This window comes from Mytilus edulis, chromosome 1 (assembly GCF_963676685.1).
Source record: "Mytilus edulis chromosome 1, xbMytEdul2.2, whole genome shotgun sequence".
NCBI classification, from domain to species: Eukaryota; Metazoa; Mollusca; class Bivalvia; order Mytilida; family Mytilidae; genus Mytilus; species Mytilus edulis.
This window is the reverse complement of record NC_092344.1, coordinates 2,952,735-2,971,044: the sequence shown is the minus strand read 5'-3', so window position 1 is coordinate 2,971,044 and position 18,310 is coordinate 2,952,735. Positions and strand designations below refer to the sequence as shown.

Below are 18,310 nucleotides of genomic sequence, written 5' to 3'. Positions count from 1 at the left end.
CTGCGGTTGTATAAAGCTGCGCCCTGCGGAGCACCTGATTTTCACATACTTTCAATTGATGACAGTCTTTTAAAAAGCTTGTTATATGAAACAGAGTTGTGAACATACTTGTACTTCAAAAAATCTTCCTCTTTGAAACTTTTGATTGAAATGCAACCAATTATAGGGGCAATCACTCATTGAGTGTCTAGATTCGAAATCTGTGTCTATTGGAGCGTATGTAAAAAATGTGGCCATTTTTTTATATACGAAAAAAGTTTATATGTGCATAGATAATGTGCCATATAAAAGTTTTTGATTTATATCTCAGATTAAATCAAGATAAAAGAAAGACATTTGAGGTGACCCTACTACTCAAAAATCGAACGCTTTTCCAAAATTATCTTGAATGTTCCCTCTCCAAAGAACATCTCTTTCCTGTTTGTTGATACTTTGAGATTTTGATTTAAAGTCCCCTAACGGCTAACGTCTAAGTGGACTTAGGTTTGCACTGCGTTTGTCTGTCTGTCAGTCTGTCTATCTGTCATTTTGGCAAATCAAGACTTTTTGTGCTTGTAGATTTTGATTTGATATTTGGTTTATTGATTTATCATGACAAGTTACAGGTCAACTTCATTATTCATGCTTTAAGCTTTTCTCTTTGTTCAGTTGAAGCCCTTTCTCTAGAATTAAATTTTTGATGACATACTTATTCATTAGAAAATTTCTGTTGAAACGGTAATAACTCATTTTTTTTTAAGACAAAATGACATTTTGAATGTTTTTCCTTTTCTTTGGTATTTAGTGATTCAGTTTTGTTCCAGTCTGATATTTGTGTGCAGAGTTGTGGTCTTTGGATATAGGAAATTCACTTAGATAGTCAGAATTCAACAAGTTTTTTTGTTTTGCTTGAAGATTTTGTCTCAATATTTTTATGTAGTTTACACCATGACAAATTATAGATCAAGTTAAAATTTTGTTCCATTACAATGAATTTGTAACGGGTTTGGGACTATGTATTGCCATGTATTACTCACAGAATGCTTGTTTTTATCCAAAAAAATTCTGATGCTACAAAATTGTTTAATATTTAGTTAAAATAGATATTGATGACTTTATTATGTTAATTTTTTTCAGATCTATCAAACTTTTACTTTTTTTGGCTAATACCGTCATCGTGTTCATTCATGACTAAAAACTTGTATTTAGACCATTTTGCACGTTTTTCTTTATGGTAGACCACCATAATATTACATGTATATAAACAGTAAAATCTTACCATTTTAATGACAATATAAAAAAGAAGATGTGGTATGATTGCCAATGAGACAACTGTCCACAAGAGATCAAAATGACACAGACATTAACAACTAAAGGTCACCGTACGGCCTTAAACAATGAGCAAAGCCCATACCGCATAGTCAGCTATAAAAGGCCCCGATAAGACAATGTAAAACAATTCAAATGAGAAAACTAAAGGCCTTATGTATATTAAAAATGAATGAAAAACAAATATGTTACACATAAACAAACGACTACCACTGAATTACAGGCTCCTGACTTGGGACAGGCACATACATAAATAATGTAGCGGGGTTAAACATGTTAGCAGGGGATACCAATCATCCCCCTAACCTAGGACAGTGGTATAACAGTAAAACATAAGAACGAATTATAACCAGATGCTCCGCAGGGCGCAGCTTTATACGACCGCAGAGGTTGAACCCTGAACGGTTGGGGCAAGTATGGACACAACTTTCAAGCTGGATTCAGCTCTAAATTTGGACTGTGATTAAATAGTAATGACACAGCATAGGTTTCTGACACAGAATGAATGTGGTCTAATGAAATTAAAATGTTTGTTTTGCCTTTGAGCAATTCACTATGCTGTTGAATATTAATCCTCTCAAAAAAATTGAAGAAATAGCAATAACTACTCATTTAAATACATCATAAAATATTAAAATGTAAAACAAGTGCTTGTTATCACTGAATGGTAAAGATTGTTTTAATTTATCAGTTGGTAGTAAAAGTAAATATACATCGATATTGTATAAAACAATGATTTAAGTTGATTCAACTACTATTCTGGACAAAGAAAGATAACTCCAATCAATTGAAAATTTCTTGCTATTGCACAATATTGTGCAATTAGATATTTCTTGCTATTGTGCAATACTGTGCAATTGAAAATATTTGCTATTGCACAATACTGTGCAATTAAAGATTTCTTGCTATTGCTCAATACTGTGTAATTGAAAATTTCTTGCTATTGCACAATACTGTGCAATTGAAGATTTCTTGCTATTGCTGAATACTCTGCAATTTAAAATTTCTTGCTATTGCACAATACTTAATATAATAATTTTGGATCCTGATTTGGACCAACTTGAAAACTGGGCCCATAATCAAATATCTAAGTACATGTTTAGATTCAGCATATAAATCAAAGAAGCCCAAGAATTCAATTTTTGTTAAAATCAAGCTTAGTTTAATTTTGGATCCTTTGGACCTTTATGTTGACCAATTTGAAAACGAAACCAAAAATTAAGAATCTACATACACAGTTAGTATCGGCATATCAAAGAACCCCAATTATTCAATTTTTGATGAAATCAAACAAAGTTTAATTTTGAACCCCGATTTGGACCAACTTGAAAACTGGGCCAAGAATCAAAAATCTAAGTACATTTTTAGATTCAGCATATCAAAGAACCCCAAGGATTCAATTTTTGTCAAAATCAAACAAAGTTTAATTTTGGACCCTTTGAACCTTAATGTAGACCAATTTGAAAACTGGACCAAAAATTTTATGGTCATAAACCTTGTGTTTAAATTTCATAGATTTCTATTTACTTATACTAAAGTTATGGTGCAAAAACCAAGAAAAATGCTTATTTGGGCCCCTTTTTGGCCCCTAATTCCTAAACTGTTCGGACCTCAACTCCCAAAATCAATCCCAACCTTCCTTTTGTGGTCATAAACCTTGTGTTTAAATTTCGTTGATTTCTATTTACTTATACTAAAGTTATTGTGTGAAAACCAAGAATAATGCTTATTTGGGCCCTTTTTGGCCCCTAATTCCTAAAATGTTGGGACCAAAACTCCCAAAATCAATCCCAACCTTCCTTTTGTGGTCATAAACCTTGTGTTTAAATTTCGTTGATTTCTATTCACTTTTACTAAAGTTAGAGTGCGAAAACTAAAAGTATTCGGACGACGACGACGACGACGCAGACGACGACGCCAACGTGATAGCAATATACGACCAAAAAATTAAAATTTTTGCGGTCGTATAAAAATCAGTTGAAAAAGACTTAACTCATCAGATGGACAAAAATACAAGTGGACGTGGCCGGGTAATTGTATGTCTGCTCAACAGTTTAACCATTTATCTGTGTATATTTGTTTTTATACAACCGCAAAAAATGAAATATTTTGGTCGTATATTGGTATGACGTTGCCGTTGTCATCGTCGTCGTCATCCAAAGATATTGGGTTTTCGCACTATAACTTTAGTATAAGTAAATAGAAATCTATGAAATTTACACACAAGGTTTATGACCATAAACGAAAGGTTGTGATTGATTTTGGGAGTTTTGGTCCTAACAGTTTAGGAATTAGGGGCCAAAAAGGGTCCAAAATTAAACTGTTTGATTTCATCAAAAAATGAATTATTGGGGTTCTTTGATATGCCAAATCTAACAGTGAATTTAGATTCTTAATTTTTGGTCCTGTTTTCAAATTGGTTTACATTAAGGTCCAAAGGGTCCAACATTAAACTTATTTTGATTTTAACAAAAAATTAATTCTTGGGGTTCTTTGATATGCTGAATCTAACCATGTATTTAGATTTTTAATATTTGGGCCCGGTTATCAAATTGGTCCACATTGAAGTCTAATGGGGTCTAAAATTGAACATTATTTGATTGCATCAAAAATTGAATACTGAATCTAACCATGTATTTATATTTTGGATATTGGACCATAATCATACCTGTCAACTGACCCGTATTCTGCGGGTGTGACCCGAGATTTTCACAATTCTGAGGGATCACCCGGAACACCCGCCGGGTCATTGAAATAACCCGGGATCCCCGAAAATGACCCGATTTCACCCGTATTTCTTAGCCTTATAATATTCCTTTGAAATACCGGCAAATTCGTAATTCTTCCATGAACAGAAAGTTCATCTAGCTATGTAAACTGTCAAATTAAGTGACCCATTAAGTGCATGGCTTCACTTGACAGCTTTGGTGTCAAACACACTTTTAATTAACACCAATTACCTTAGCTTTAGGTCGTAAATAAATTGCACCATCGGTTTACAAACTGAACTAGAGTTACTTCCCCTTATTTGTCACCATTCAAAATTATTCCTTATATTTACGTTTTATGGGTGAAAAAGATTAAATCATACAAATATAAAATTCAAATACATATTGAAAGATAACTTTTCATTATTTTTATACCTTTATACAATTTTTTTTTAAAAGTTGAAAATTATTTTTAACATTTATACTTCCTTTAACTGTATTACTATATTTTATCATTGTCTAATTTCCTTGTTGGAACATACAGGCTTCATAGTCAATAGTCTCAAACTTAAGAATTAAAATAAATTCTAGTGTTTGAAGATTGCAGTATTTTTTCTCAAAAAGTAAAGCACATAAAACTAAGTTACACAAATTTATAAAAATCTTTAAAAGTGCAATCAAATAATTTTAAATAAAATTTAAAATGACTTAACAAAGTGAACATGCATTGATGTTTTGGTATCTTTGATATACATTATAATAAAATGTACCATAAATACTGAAATTCAGCTCAAAAAAGTTCGTACGAGTTATGACCTGAGATTTGATTCTTCAATGGTTGACAGGTTTGCCATAATAGGTAAATGTCAAATTAAATTTTTTTAAGTTTATAAGTTTAAGTTCTTAGACCACACTCATTCTGTTGTGTCAACTTTTTAATCACAATCCAAATTCAGAGCAGTGGCGGATCCAGAAATTTTCATAAGTGGGGGCCCACTGACTGACCTAAGAGGGGGCCCGCTCCAGTCACGCTTCAATGATTCCCTATATAAGCAACCATTTTTTTCCCAAAAAGGGGGGTCCGGGCCCCCTGCCCCCCCCCCTAAATCCGCCTCTGCAGAGCTATATCAAGTTTAAATGTTGTGTCCATACTTGCCCCAACTGTTCAGGGTTCGACCTCTGCGGTCGTATAAAGCTGCACCCTGCGGAGTATCTGGTTATTACATGTGGTTATGAAATACATTTTATTGCAATTTGAAATATTTGTGTTTGTCTCAGCTGGTAGCAATAGGCCATCTGTATTTTACATGTCTTATTCCCAAGCCTTAAATCGCTAGAGATTACATTCTAGGAGGAAACTTAACATTACTGTTATGTCCACTGTTCTCCCAGAATTGACATAGGGATAACTAACTGGTTAATGTCAGCGTCACAAAATTTCAGTTCCAGTTTTATCAGGAACTACTAGGAGAAGTCTCTTTATATTTGACATAAAGCTTTATCACAATATACAAAATATAGCACTTTTCTAGGTAAGAGGCACAATTCTATGAAATTCACAAAACTATTAAATCTTCCTCTTTTCTGGAAATAGATAACATGGATGTACAAGGCTGCGCAGTTTGTACAATTTTGTCTACATTTTCATACTATTTTAGAAAAGAAAATACCCCGATTTAATCTGAAGGAGACGTGCTTAGAATTTTTAGTTCTTTTATGATAGTATTTTTGTCTAAATTGCAAGGGGTTGCATTCATGTTGAGTCTCTATCTCTTATATGTTAAACAGTTTTATGAATCATTATCAAATACAACATGTTTTAAAAATTTAAGACTGAACTTAATTGTGGCCACTTTGAATTTAGACAAAAAAGCGTCTAAAAACTAGACTATTATAAAATGCTAAAATTGTGAAGAGCTCATGATGATATTACCTGATGAGTGTGCATAGTATTGTAAATAAAACAGCCCATTTTAAGTTACTAAAGTAATTTACTTTTGAATAAGTTAAGATTTCAAACATATGCTAAAAATGCTCAGTTTAGGGGCAAAAAATGCAAAAAAGCGGTTTTCCCGGGTTTACTCCTTTAGTATATTTTATAATTTAAACTAAGTTAAACTTGGTTTATTCAATTAATATGACCAGTAAACATTAGTTCAGTCATTATTTTTCTGATATTTTGACTATCACATACTTTTAAAAAGTTTCTTATGAAACAGATAAAAAAATTAAAAAATCGGCAAAATGACCATCACGCCTATCTTTAATTATTACAAATGTATTTTCTCGTAAGAAGGTATCATTTGCCGAGCACCATTTTCTTGCATTTTGTAGATAAATATATAAGCTTCATGAAATATTACATTTTATTGAAAATAAAACATGATCTTACAAGATTCAAGCCTTTAAAAATATACAAATTTTGCTGAATCGGCACTTTTTCAAAACCATGAAATTTCAACCTGTTAGTAGGGGTATTGAGAAATCTCACAACTTTTTGAATTATCATAATTTCCTTTCATTTTAAGTTGTTAGTTAAGATATTTGTTATCATTAAGCTGTATTTTTTCTATAAAACAAAAAAAAATCAGGTCAAAATACCCTAAAATAGGCTTGAAATGGCCATTTGTCAGTACAGAAATAGACAATTATCGAATGTTGGGCATACACAAATAATGGCTGAATATTTTTTCAAAATATTTTGAACAAATAGTTATTACATATAAGGTATCTAAAATACAAAATATCAGTCTGATTGGAATATTTTGGATTTGGACTATTTTGCATGGTTTTATCACAGACTGGCTCTTAAACATAAGTTATTGTTTGAAAACTACAAAAATTATTATTTTGGGCCCCCTTTTTGGCCCCTAATTCCTAAACTATTGGGACAATAACCCCCAAAATCAATCCCAATCTTCCTTTAGTGATATTGAACCTTCTTGTAAAAATTTGTAGAGATCCATGCAGCCTTCCCTGTGTTATATGGAAACTTGTGGTACAATGTCAGAGAGATCCATACAGTTACACACAAGTTATTATCTTGAAACTAGAAAAATGCTTGTGTTGGCCCTAAAATCATAGACTATTTGCCCAATACCCCTTAAAATAAATCTCAACCTCCTACTTATGGTATTAAACATTGTGGTACATTTTCAGAACAATTGAAATACTAATACACAACTTTTTGTCCTGAAACTAGATAAATGCTGTTTTTGGCCCCTTTAGGCCCCTAATTCCCAAACCGTTGAGACCATAACCCCAAAATCAATCCAAAGCTTCCTTTTGTGGTAATAAACATTGTTTTAAAATTTTATTTATTTATTTTTACTTATTCAAAAGTTATTATCCGGAAACAATCCATCTTCGGACGACGCTGACGACGACGACATGATACCAATATACGACCAAAATTTTTAATTTTTGCGGTCGTATAAAAATGTTAGTCTGAAGTATATAAAATCAACTAGTATTATCCCCTAAAGGTAAGGTGAACTTCTATTCGGGAGAATGTTTAAGGGAGATTATTCCAAAGTTAGCGATTGTGAGGGGTTACCAAGGGTTAATTGCAAATGTTTTTCAGACAGGTAAGTACAGTTTTTTATATAAACTATACACCTGTTAACAAAAATTATTATATAAATAAAAAATAACAAAGTAAAATACAGTATCTAATGCAATATTTAGGTTTTGTTTTTGAATTTCAAGCTCTCTTTTACATCATACTGGTAATTAATGTATTTTGGAAATCTTGAAAACTACTGTACAAAACGTACCACACTATCATCTATGTGTAATATAGAGTTGTGACTAAAATCCACTTCTATCAAATTCTCCCAATGTGATACAACCATAGTACCATCCTCAGCTTTCCAATGGGGAATATCTTGTAACATTATATCCTACAATCAACAAAACAGTCAACTAATTCAACAATCAACAAAACAGTCAACTACTTCAACAATCAAAAAAACAGTCAACTACTTCACATAAATGTGATACAATATTGCAATAGTGTACATGCATTAACAACTGAGTCAAAAGTCATAACACTCAGTTTTTTTCTAACAGACCTTTCATATTAAGGAAAATAACATTAAATAGGTTGTGATTTCTAATCTAACTATCAATAAGACGTCAGAAATATTTAAAAGCAGCAAAAACATCTGATAACAATGATTTAGTTAGAATGACACATTATATGAAATAATGAAGACATGTATATTGAAACATATGTAAACACTCAATTAGATAATGAAAGCATAACAAAAATGACTTCTTCTTGACTTCAATGACAAACTTACCCGTATTGAATTTAAAGAATAATGTATAAACAAATGTTCTATTGACTGCTTGTTCGTCTCTAAACCAGATATCAAGAATGGATCACAATGCTCTAACTGGAAAATATCAAGTATAACACATACAGTATTGAATATAATTTATATTATTTTAACTGGGGTTTATACATAACTATAATACCATTCTAGTTGTGGTCTGGTGTAGTATAAATGACACTCAATTGTGATGCTAATAAAGGAAAATTACAATTCTTTAAAATGACTGTTGAATGGTATAATATACATGACGTAGAATTACGCTGCTAATTAATACATCATCATGATAATGTTATTATTGTTACTGGTGTTATTTGTGACCTGAATTCATTTTCCCACCATGCAGTTACACTTTGTATAAGTGTCCAGATTTTTACTGATGGAGAGTAAGATTATTTTGCATGTATTATTCTTAAATCGGATACATTGCTTTTATATTTTATCTCAGATGGGGTATATGAAAAAAATATCTCTATTTTACCCTCTTTGCTGTGGTATAAGCATGTAGCATCTGTTCAAAATGTAATTTACCACTTGAATCAAAAAAAGTATTCATGAATAAACCAGATGCTCCGCAGGGCGTAGCTTTATACGACCGCAGAGGTTGAACCCTGAACGGTTGGGGCAAGTATGGACACAACATTCAAGCTGGATTCAGCTCTAAATTTGGATTGTGATTAAATAGTTGACACAGCATAGATTTCTGACACAGAATGAATGTGTTCTAATGAACTTAAAATTTTTGTTTTCTCTTAGAGCAATTCACTATGCTGTTGAATATTAATCCTCTCAAAACAAGAATGTGTCCTCAGTACACAAATGCCCCACTCGCACTATCATTTTCCATGTTCAGTGGACCGTGAAATTGGGGTAAAAACTCTAATTTGGCATTAAAATTAGAAAGATCATATCATAGGGGACATGTGTACTAAGTTTGAAGTCGATTGGACTTAAACTTCATCAAAAACTACCTTGACCAAAAACTTTAACCTGAAGCGGGACAGACGGACGGACGAACGAACGGACAGACGGACGGACGGACGCACAGACCAGAAAACATAATGCCCCTCTACTATCGTAGGTGGGGCATAAAAATGTTTGAAGAAATTTTCTTTTTTATTTATGAAATTTCAAATGAGAAAAATTGAACCCAATTTTTTTAATCACATCCCCCTTTCCCTTATTCCAAAACTAATCTCAATTAAAATTTCTAATGGAGTTTGCAACAATAACTACTCATTTAAATACATCATAAAATATTAAGATGTAAAAAAAACTGCTTGTTATCACTGAATGTTATTTATTATAATTTATCAGTTGGAAGTAAAAAGTGAATATACATTGTATATTGTATATAACAAAGATTTAAGTTGATTCTGGACAAAGAAAGATAACTCCAATTAAAAAAAAAATCTTGCTATTGCACAATATTTTGCAATTAGATATTTCTTGCTTACTATTCTGGACAAAGAAAGATAACTCTAATTAAAAAAAAATTTGCTATTTCACAATATTGTGCAATTAGATATTTCTTGCCATTGCGCAATACTGTGCAATTGAAAAGACTTGCTATTGCACAACACTTAATATAATAATTTTAGATCCTGATTTGGACCAACTTGAAAACTGGGCCCATAATAAAACCAGATGCTCCGCAGGGCGTAGCTTTATACGACCGCAGAGGTTGAACCCTGAACGGTTGGGGCAAGTATGGACACAACATTCAAGCTGGATTCAGCTCTAAATTTGGATTGTGATTAAATAGTTGACACAGCATAGGTTTCTGACACAGAATGAATGTGTTCTAATGAACTTAAAATTTTTGTTTTCTCTTAGAGCAATTCACTATGCTGTTGAATATTAATCCTCTCAAAACAAGAATGTGTCCTCAGTACACGAATGCCCCACTCGCACTATCATTTTCCATGTTCAGTGGACCGTGAAATTGGGGTAAAAACTCTAATTTGGCATTAAAATTAGAAAGATCATATCATAGGGGACATGTGTACTAAGTTTGAAGTCGATTGGACTTAAACTTCATCAAAAACTACCTTGACCAAAAACTTTAACCTGAAGCGGGACAGACGGACGAACGAACGGACAGACGGACGGACGGACCGACGCACAGACCAGAAAACATAATGCCCCTCTACTATCGTAGGTGGGGCATAAAAATGTTTGAAGAAATTTTCTTTTTTATTTATGAAATTTCAAATGAGAAAAATTGAACCCAATTTTTTTAATCACATCCCCCTTTCCCTTATTCCAAAACTAATCTCAATTAAAATTTCTAATGGAGTTTGCAACAATAACTACTCATTTAAATACATCATAAAATATTAAGATGTAAAAAAAACTGCTTGTTATCACTGAATGTTATTTATTATAATTTATCAGTTGGTAGTAAAAAGTGAATATACATTGTATATTGTATATAACAAAGATTTAAGTTGATTCTGGACAAAGAAAGATAACTCCAATTAAAAAAAAATCTTGCTATTGCACAATATTTTGCAATTAGATATTTCTTGCTTACTATTCTGGACAAAGAAAGATAACTCTAATTTAAAAAAAATTTGCTATTTCACAATATTGTGCAATTAGATATTTCTTGCCATTGCGCAATACTGTGCAATTGAAAAGACTTGCTATTGCACAATACTTAATATAATAATTTTAGATCCTGATTTGGACCAACTTGAAAACTGGGACCATAATAAAAAATCTAAGTACATTTTTGGATTCAGCATATCAAAGAACCCCAAGATTTCAATTTTTGATGAAATCAAACAAAGTTTAATTTTGGACCCCGATTTGGACCAACTTGAAAACTGGGCCAATAATCAAGAATCTAAGTACATTTTTAGATTCAGCATATCAAAGAACCTAACTGATTCATTTTTTGTCAAAATGAAACTAAGTTTAATTTTGGACCCTTTGGACCTTAATGTAGACCAATTTGAAAACGGGACCAAAAGTTAAGAATCTACATACACAGTCATGACAGTTAGATTCGGCATATCAAAGAACCCCAATTATTCAACTTTGATGAAATCAAACAAAGTTTAATTTTGGACCCTTTGGGCCCCTTATTCTGTTGGGACCAAAACTCCCAAAATCAATACCAACCTTCCTTTTATGGTCATAAACCTTGTGTTTAAATTTCATAGATTTCTATTTACTTATACTAACGTTATGGTGCGAAAACCAAGATAAATGCTTATTTGGGTCCCTTTTTGGCCCCTAATTCCTAAACTGTTGGGACCTAAACTCCCAAAATCTATACCAACCTTCCTTTTGTAGTCATTAACATTGTGTTTAAATTTCATTGATTTCTATTCACTTAAACTAAAGTTATTGTGCGAAAACCAAGAATAATGCTTATTTGGGCCCTTTTTTGGCCCCTAATTCCTAAACTGTTGAAACCTAAACTCCCAAAATCAATCCCAACCGTTCTTTTGTGGTCATAAACCTTGTGTCAAAATTTCATAGATTTCTATTTACTTAAACTAAAGTTATAGTGCGAAAACCAAGAAAATGCTTATTTGGGCCCTTTTTGGCCCCTAATTCCTAAAATGTTGGGACCAAAACTCCCAAAATCAATACCAACCTTCCTTTTGTGGTCATAAACCTTGTGTTAAAATTTCATAGATTTCCATTCACTTTTACTAAAGTTAGAGTGCGAAAACTAAAAGTATTCGGACGCCGGACGACGACGACGACGACAACGACGACGACGACGCCGACGCCAACGTGATAGCAATATACGACGAAAAATTTTTCAAATTTTGCGGTCGTATAAAAATAAGAAAAAAATGTATTTGTCTTGTATATACAAGAAATCGCTGTAACTATTGCAGAAATAAATAAAATCCTTCTCCATACTTCTAAACATTCCAATGATTTGTACAGAGTCAAATCAAACTTTAACTTTGACATTAGTATATTACTGCTTCCTACTTTGTGTTGTTGACCTTTGACCTAAAAATATAAATAATATCAATTAGATGAACTGTTTAAAGTGCAAAATTTTCATAACATCATTCCCCTAAAAAATCTGAATCAGATATGAATGCATCATTTGATATTAATTTTACCATTCATTCAACTTTTTTAAATGCACAAAATAATATGGTCATGTATCTGGTCTAATCAAGAGAAGAGTTGAGACTATCAAAATTGCATTGCAAAAATTTCAAGCATATCGCTCACATAGCACTTTTGTCACAACGTTCTAAATATGTCACAGTTACATATTGCAATTACTATACTTCTATACTAACATGTAAACATTTCACTCTGGTTATAAAATCCAAAATATGTCCTATGTCTTTCTTTGTATCTCCACTATCTGTAAAACATAGGTTTTAAAGTACAAATATCCATTTTTATATTACAGATATCTATTTTTCTGTTGCTATATGATCATTCTATTACAAATATCTTTTTTTTTCACATTTTCTGTAGTTTAAACTTCCGCTGTCTTTTAAGTAAAAGTAAAGAAATCCTAAAGATAATTCATTAACCTGTAAATGATCACTGGCCACAAAAGAAACATTAATTTTAACATTGATTTGTCAAATCAGAAAATACAATATTTTTTCAAAAGACACTTCATATTTCAAAATAAACTTTCAAGCTTATCATTTTAATCTTAATTAATTATTTTAAACTTGCAGTGTTTTAAAGTATTAAATGAGCTGTACATTGTAATTGATATTAAGAAAGGTATCTTTTGTTTCACTAAAGCTTGATAATTGTAATTTTCCTGATAATAATAATGGTTTATGAACAACTTAATATAAAGTACTGTTGATTGAATATTATGTGTAGGATACCAATTGGATTTGGTGGGTGAGGTTTATCTGGAATTAAATGCTCACCATAGAACACTTTTTTTTATATGCTTGTATGCAGACTTTCGGGAAACCACTTATTCAAATATCCACAAAAATTGGTTTCCACAAAAATAGATGATTCCACAGTAATATTAGTTAAATATCACTTAGAATTAACATTGTTGAAAGGAGGTGATTTGTGTCTTGGAAGGAAGGGTTTCTGAGTGAAAAACATCAATTAACCAGTTATATAAAGTTTAATTTAATAAAAGTACAATGTCAAAATTATAAATTGCAGAATTCCAACCCTGTAAAAAAAGAGCCATTTGATGTGTCACTTGATAAATCAAATACATTTATTAATAAAATTGAGAATGGAAATGGGTATGTGTCAAAGCGACAACAACCCGACCAAAGAGCAGACAACAGCCGAAGGCCACCAATGGGTCTTCAATGTAATGAGAAACTCCCTCACCCAGAGGCGTCCTTCAGCTGGCCCCTATTAAAAGAAATATGTATACTAGTTTAGAGATAACTATTGTATATAACCATGGAATGATTTATCTAAGTTTGAATCTGATTCAAAATAAATGAAATAATCTTGGGAGATTCAACCTCACAGCTACAAGCGATTTTAGTACCTCAAATTAACCCCTTAAGTCAATGGCAAGAAATTTTAAAGTATCAAAGGGAAGGTCCCTGTTATTTTCTTTGGTTAAAAAATCCTAACTCTTTATCATTTTATTTTATAACACACACTTAAAACTTTTACTATTAGAAATTATGAAAAGTGATTGAATTGACAGAAGAAAATACACACAATAAAAAAACCTCTGATTAAATGCAAGTAAGGGTTAAAGTGTCAAAGCAGTGTTCTAAACAAACTAGCACTTGAAAAACATACCTTGCACTAAAATGTAAAAAAGATATATTTAAATGAAGCTAGAGTGCTTGTCTTTCACAACCCTAAGATGTACATCTATATTGATCTCTGTCTGAAGGTTGAAGGATTGTATTTAGGTTATACAATTAATACAATCAGGGTTTTTTTACTTAGAAAATTGAATAAAAGAAAAAAGCAAATATCATTAGTCTAAACAATTTTGTCTTGAATAATTGGTATTGACTCAAATGAAACTGATATTTAGTTGTCAAACATTAAATATTATCAATTTGCTCTTTCATTCTTGTCCAGCAAAACTTAAATACTATCCATTTGCTGTCTTATTTCTTGTCCAGCAAACAAATATTTCAAAGGTGCTTGATATTCCAACGGTACATATTTTGTAAAAAGAATATATTATCTGACCACTTAAGTGTAAAAATGTAAATTATGATGTCACAACTGAAAAAATAGTAATATGTAAAACTAGAGGCTCTAAAGAGCCTGTGTCGCTCACCTTGGTCTATGTGCATATTAAACAAAGGACACAAATGGATTCATGACAAAATTGTATTTTGGTGATGGTGATGTGTTTGAAGTTCTTTCTTTACTGAACGATTTTGCTTCTTACAATTATATCTATAATGAACTTTGCCCATTAGTAACAGAGAACTATATTTGGTAAAAATTTACATAAATTTACCAAATTAATGAAAATTGTTAAAAATTGACTATAAAGGGCAATAACTCCTTAAGGGGTCAACTGACCATTTTGGTCATGTTGACTTATTTGTAGATCTTACTTTGCTGAACATTATTGCTGTTTACAATTTATCTCTATCTATAATAATATTCAAGATAATAACCAAAAACAGCAAAATTTCCTCAAAATTACCAACTCAGGGGCAGCAACCCAACAACCGATTGACCGATTCATCTGAAAATTTCAGGGCAGATAGATCTTGACCTGATAAACATTTTTATTCCATGTCAGATTTCCTCAAAATGCTTTGGTTTTTGAGTTATAAGCCAAAAACTGCATTTTACCCCTATGTTCTATTTTTAGCGGTGGCGGCCATCTTGGTTGGTTGACCAGGTCATGCCACACATTTTTTAAACTAGATACCCCAAAGATGATTGTGGCCAAGTTTGGTTTGATTTGGCCCAGTAGTTTCAGAGGAGAAGATTTTTGTAAAAGATTACTTTAATTTACGAAAAATGGTTAAAAATTGACTATAAAGGGCAATAACTCCTAAACGGGTCAACTGACCATTTTGGTCATGTTGACTTATTTGTAGATCTTACTTTGCTGAACATTATTGCTGTTTACAGTTTATCTCTATCTATAATAATATTCAAGATAATAACCAAAAACAGCAAAATTTCCTCAAAATTACCAATTCAGGGGCAGCAACCCAACAACTGATTGACCGATTCATCTGAAAATTTCAGGGCAGATAGATCTTGACCTGATAAACATTTTATCCCATGTCAGATTTCCTCAAAATGCTTTGGTTTTTGAGTTATAAGCCAAAAACTGCATTTTACCCCTTTGTTCTATTTTTAGCCGTGGCGGCCATCTTGGTTGGTTGACCAATTCATGCCACACATTTTTTAAACTAGATACCCCAAAGATGATTGTGGCCAAGTTTGGATTAATTTGGCCCAGTAGTTTCAGAGGAGAAGATTTTTGTAAAAGATTACTTTAATTAACGAAAAATGGTTAAAAATTGACTATAAAGAGCAATAACTCCTAAACGGATCAACTGACCATTTTGGTCATGTTGACTTATTTGTAGATCTTACTTTGCTGAACATTATTGCTGTTTACAGTTTACCTCTATCTATAATAATATTCAAGATAATAACCAAAAACAGCAAAATTTCCTCAAAATTACCAATTCAGGGGCAGCAACCCAACAACCGATTGACCGATTCATCTGAAAATTTCAGGGCAGATAGATCTTGACCTGATAAACATTTTTACCCCATGTCAGATTTGCTCTAAATGCTTTGGTTTTTGAGTTATAAGCCAAAAACTGCATTTTACCCCTATGTTCTATTTTTAGCCGTGGCGGCCATCTTGGTTGGTTGACCGGGTCACGCCACACATTTTTTAAACTAGATACCCCAATGATGATTGTGGCCAAGTTTGGTTTGATTTGGCCCAGTAGTTTCAGAGGAGAAGATTTTTGTAAAAGTTAACGACGACGGACGACGGACGACGACGGACGACGGACGACGACGGACGACGACGACGGACGCCGGACGCAAAGTGATGGGAATAGCTCACTTGGCCCTTCGGGCCAGGTGAGCTAAAAAGATAAATTTAAAGAAAGTGTTTGAATTTGTCCCTAAAACACAATAAAATAACATACTTAGTTAAGAATTAAGATGTTTTATCAAACAAAATTTTGATCAAAAGGACGCATGCTAGAAATGCATAGTAATAAATATATAAATAAATTTTTGAATAAAATGTTTCACTTTATTTTGCATAAGAAAATTAAAGAGTTTGCAGTATTTAAGTGATATTAAATGACAACAGTTTTTTCTTTATATACAATATTTACCACATGTAGGCTCTGGTAGTTTAAGTCTTTCTGTCAAACAGTGTAACTGTAATGGTGTAACAGAATAAACCTCCTTTAACTGCAGTAGAACATCACCTGAAGAATAAAATATAACTTAGGATTTAATAACAACATATATTACTCAGGACTGAATAACAAATATATATCTTAGGATTTAGTAAAAAAAAATCACTTAACTGTTAACTAATTTATACTTTCCCCTTATTTTTAATTATTATTTTTAGACAAGTATTTGTATGTTTGATCTCAATTTTCATTGGTTAAAATTCAATGTTTTTCCTTTGACTTTGCTATTGGTGACATCACATGAAAAGAACACACTTTTTCAAAGATAATTTTGCAGATCATAGGATAGAAAGATAGTGGGTTTTTTTCTAAAAATCTTTGTTGAAGTTTATGTAGTTGGGGACCTTACCTTTATTGTAAAGATATTCTGCCATTGTTTGTGTAATGCCATGAATTCTTACCTTTATTGTATAGGTCTTCTGCCATTGTCTGTGTAATACCATGAATCTCCTGTTCAATACATAAAGGAATATATGAATTTACTTGCTTATTAAAATCCAAAACAATTCAATATTCACATCAAAACATACATTTTATACACAGTGATTGATTATTTTATGATTAAGACAATTCTTATCAGATACTCTATTACATGTATAACTAACAAGTCCATAGGTACAGGCCCATATGATTAAGACAATTCTTATCAGATATTCTATTATAACTAACAAGTCCATAGGTACAGGCCCATATGATTAAGACAATTCTTATCAGATACTCTATTATAACTAACAAGTCCATAGGTACAGGCCCATATGATTAAGACAATTCTTATCAGATATTCTATTATAACTAACAAGTCCATAGGTACAGGCCCATATGATTAAGACAATTCTTATCAGATATTCCATTATAACTAACAAGGCCATAGGTACAGGCCCAGCAGTATAATTGTAGTTAAATGATCAGCATTTGTGTTGCCTTCTTTTATTTCCCAATCTAAGCTGCATCTAGCAAGTTAGTTTGAATTCATAAGATATTTTTCTAAAAACTAAACTCCAGTATATTTATTGTGACTTTATTTTGTTTCAACTACCCCAAAAATTTTAAAAGGGAAAGTTTTAGAACAAGAATAGATACATTTGTATTGGAAAAAGAATTATGTGTGATTTATTAGATCAAAATATGATGTTCATTGAAATAAACATGTAGATGTATGTTTGTATCCCAGCATTTATAACATTAAAATGTTTTCAACAAGAGAGCAAACATTTACTTATTTATGAAACTTACATAGTTATGAAACTCCAAAAAAGCAGCCAAGGGTGGTGCAATTTTGTGTGTCATGTAAAATAATACTGTCTGTAGATAAATCTCTAACTCGGTTTGTCTCTTCTTGATAAAAGTCTCATTCTGGTTTCCAAACAACTTCTTTGGTGGAAGCAACGTCTTATCTATCTTGCATTGTGAAACAAGCTGAAACAGTTAAAACTTTATATATACACATGTTGACTTCTTTAAGATATATATACATGTCTATACGTTTTTTGATTGAGTTAAGCCTGCCAATTGATATTTTATCGTGTGTTTTTCTATGTTGTGATGTTATGCTATTGTTTCAGAAAAAGGGAGAAGG

At 31.8% G+C, this 18,310-nt stretch overlaps 1 protein-coding gene across 2 annotated transcripts in view; it reads right to left on the bottom strand.

Annotated features, from left to right (window-relative positions):
* The window catches only part of LOC139521736 (nischarin-like), a 42,111-nt gene that overhangs the window by 13,752 nt on the left and 10,049 nt on the right, over positions 1 to 18,310 (bottom strand). For both annotated transcript variants that reach the window (XM_071315304.1, XM_071315312.1), the window contains exons 3-9: positions 17,968 to 18,150; positions 17,136 to 17,184; positions 16,648 to 16,743; positions 12,637 to 12,704; positions 12,239 to 12,334; positions 8,321 to 8,416; positions 7,793 to 7,918 (exon numbers count right to left, since the gene is read on the bottom strand). In XM_071315304.1, the coding sequence (XP_071171405.1) occupies positions 7,793 to 7,918; positions 8,321 to 8,416; positions 12,239 to 12,334; positions 12,637 to 12,704; positions 16,648 to 16,743; positions 17,136 to 17,184; positions 17,968 to 18,150 (714 nt within the window). The remainder of the gene's footprint in view (positions 1 to 7,792; positions 7,919 to 8,320; positions 8,417 to 12,238; positions 12,335 to 12,636; positions 12,705 to 16,647; positions 16,744 to 17,135; positions 17,185 to 17,967; positions 18,151 to 18,310) is intronic.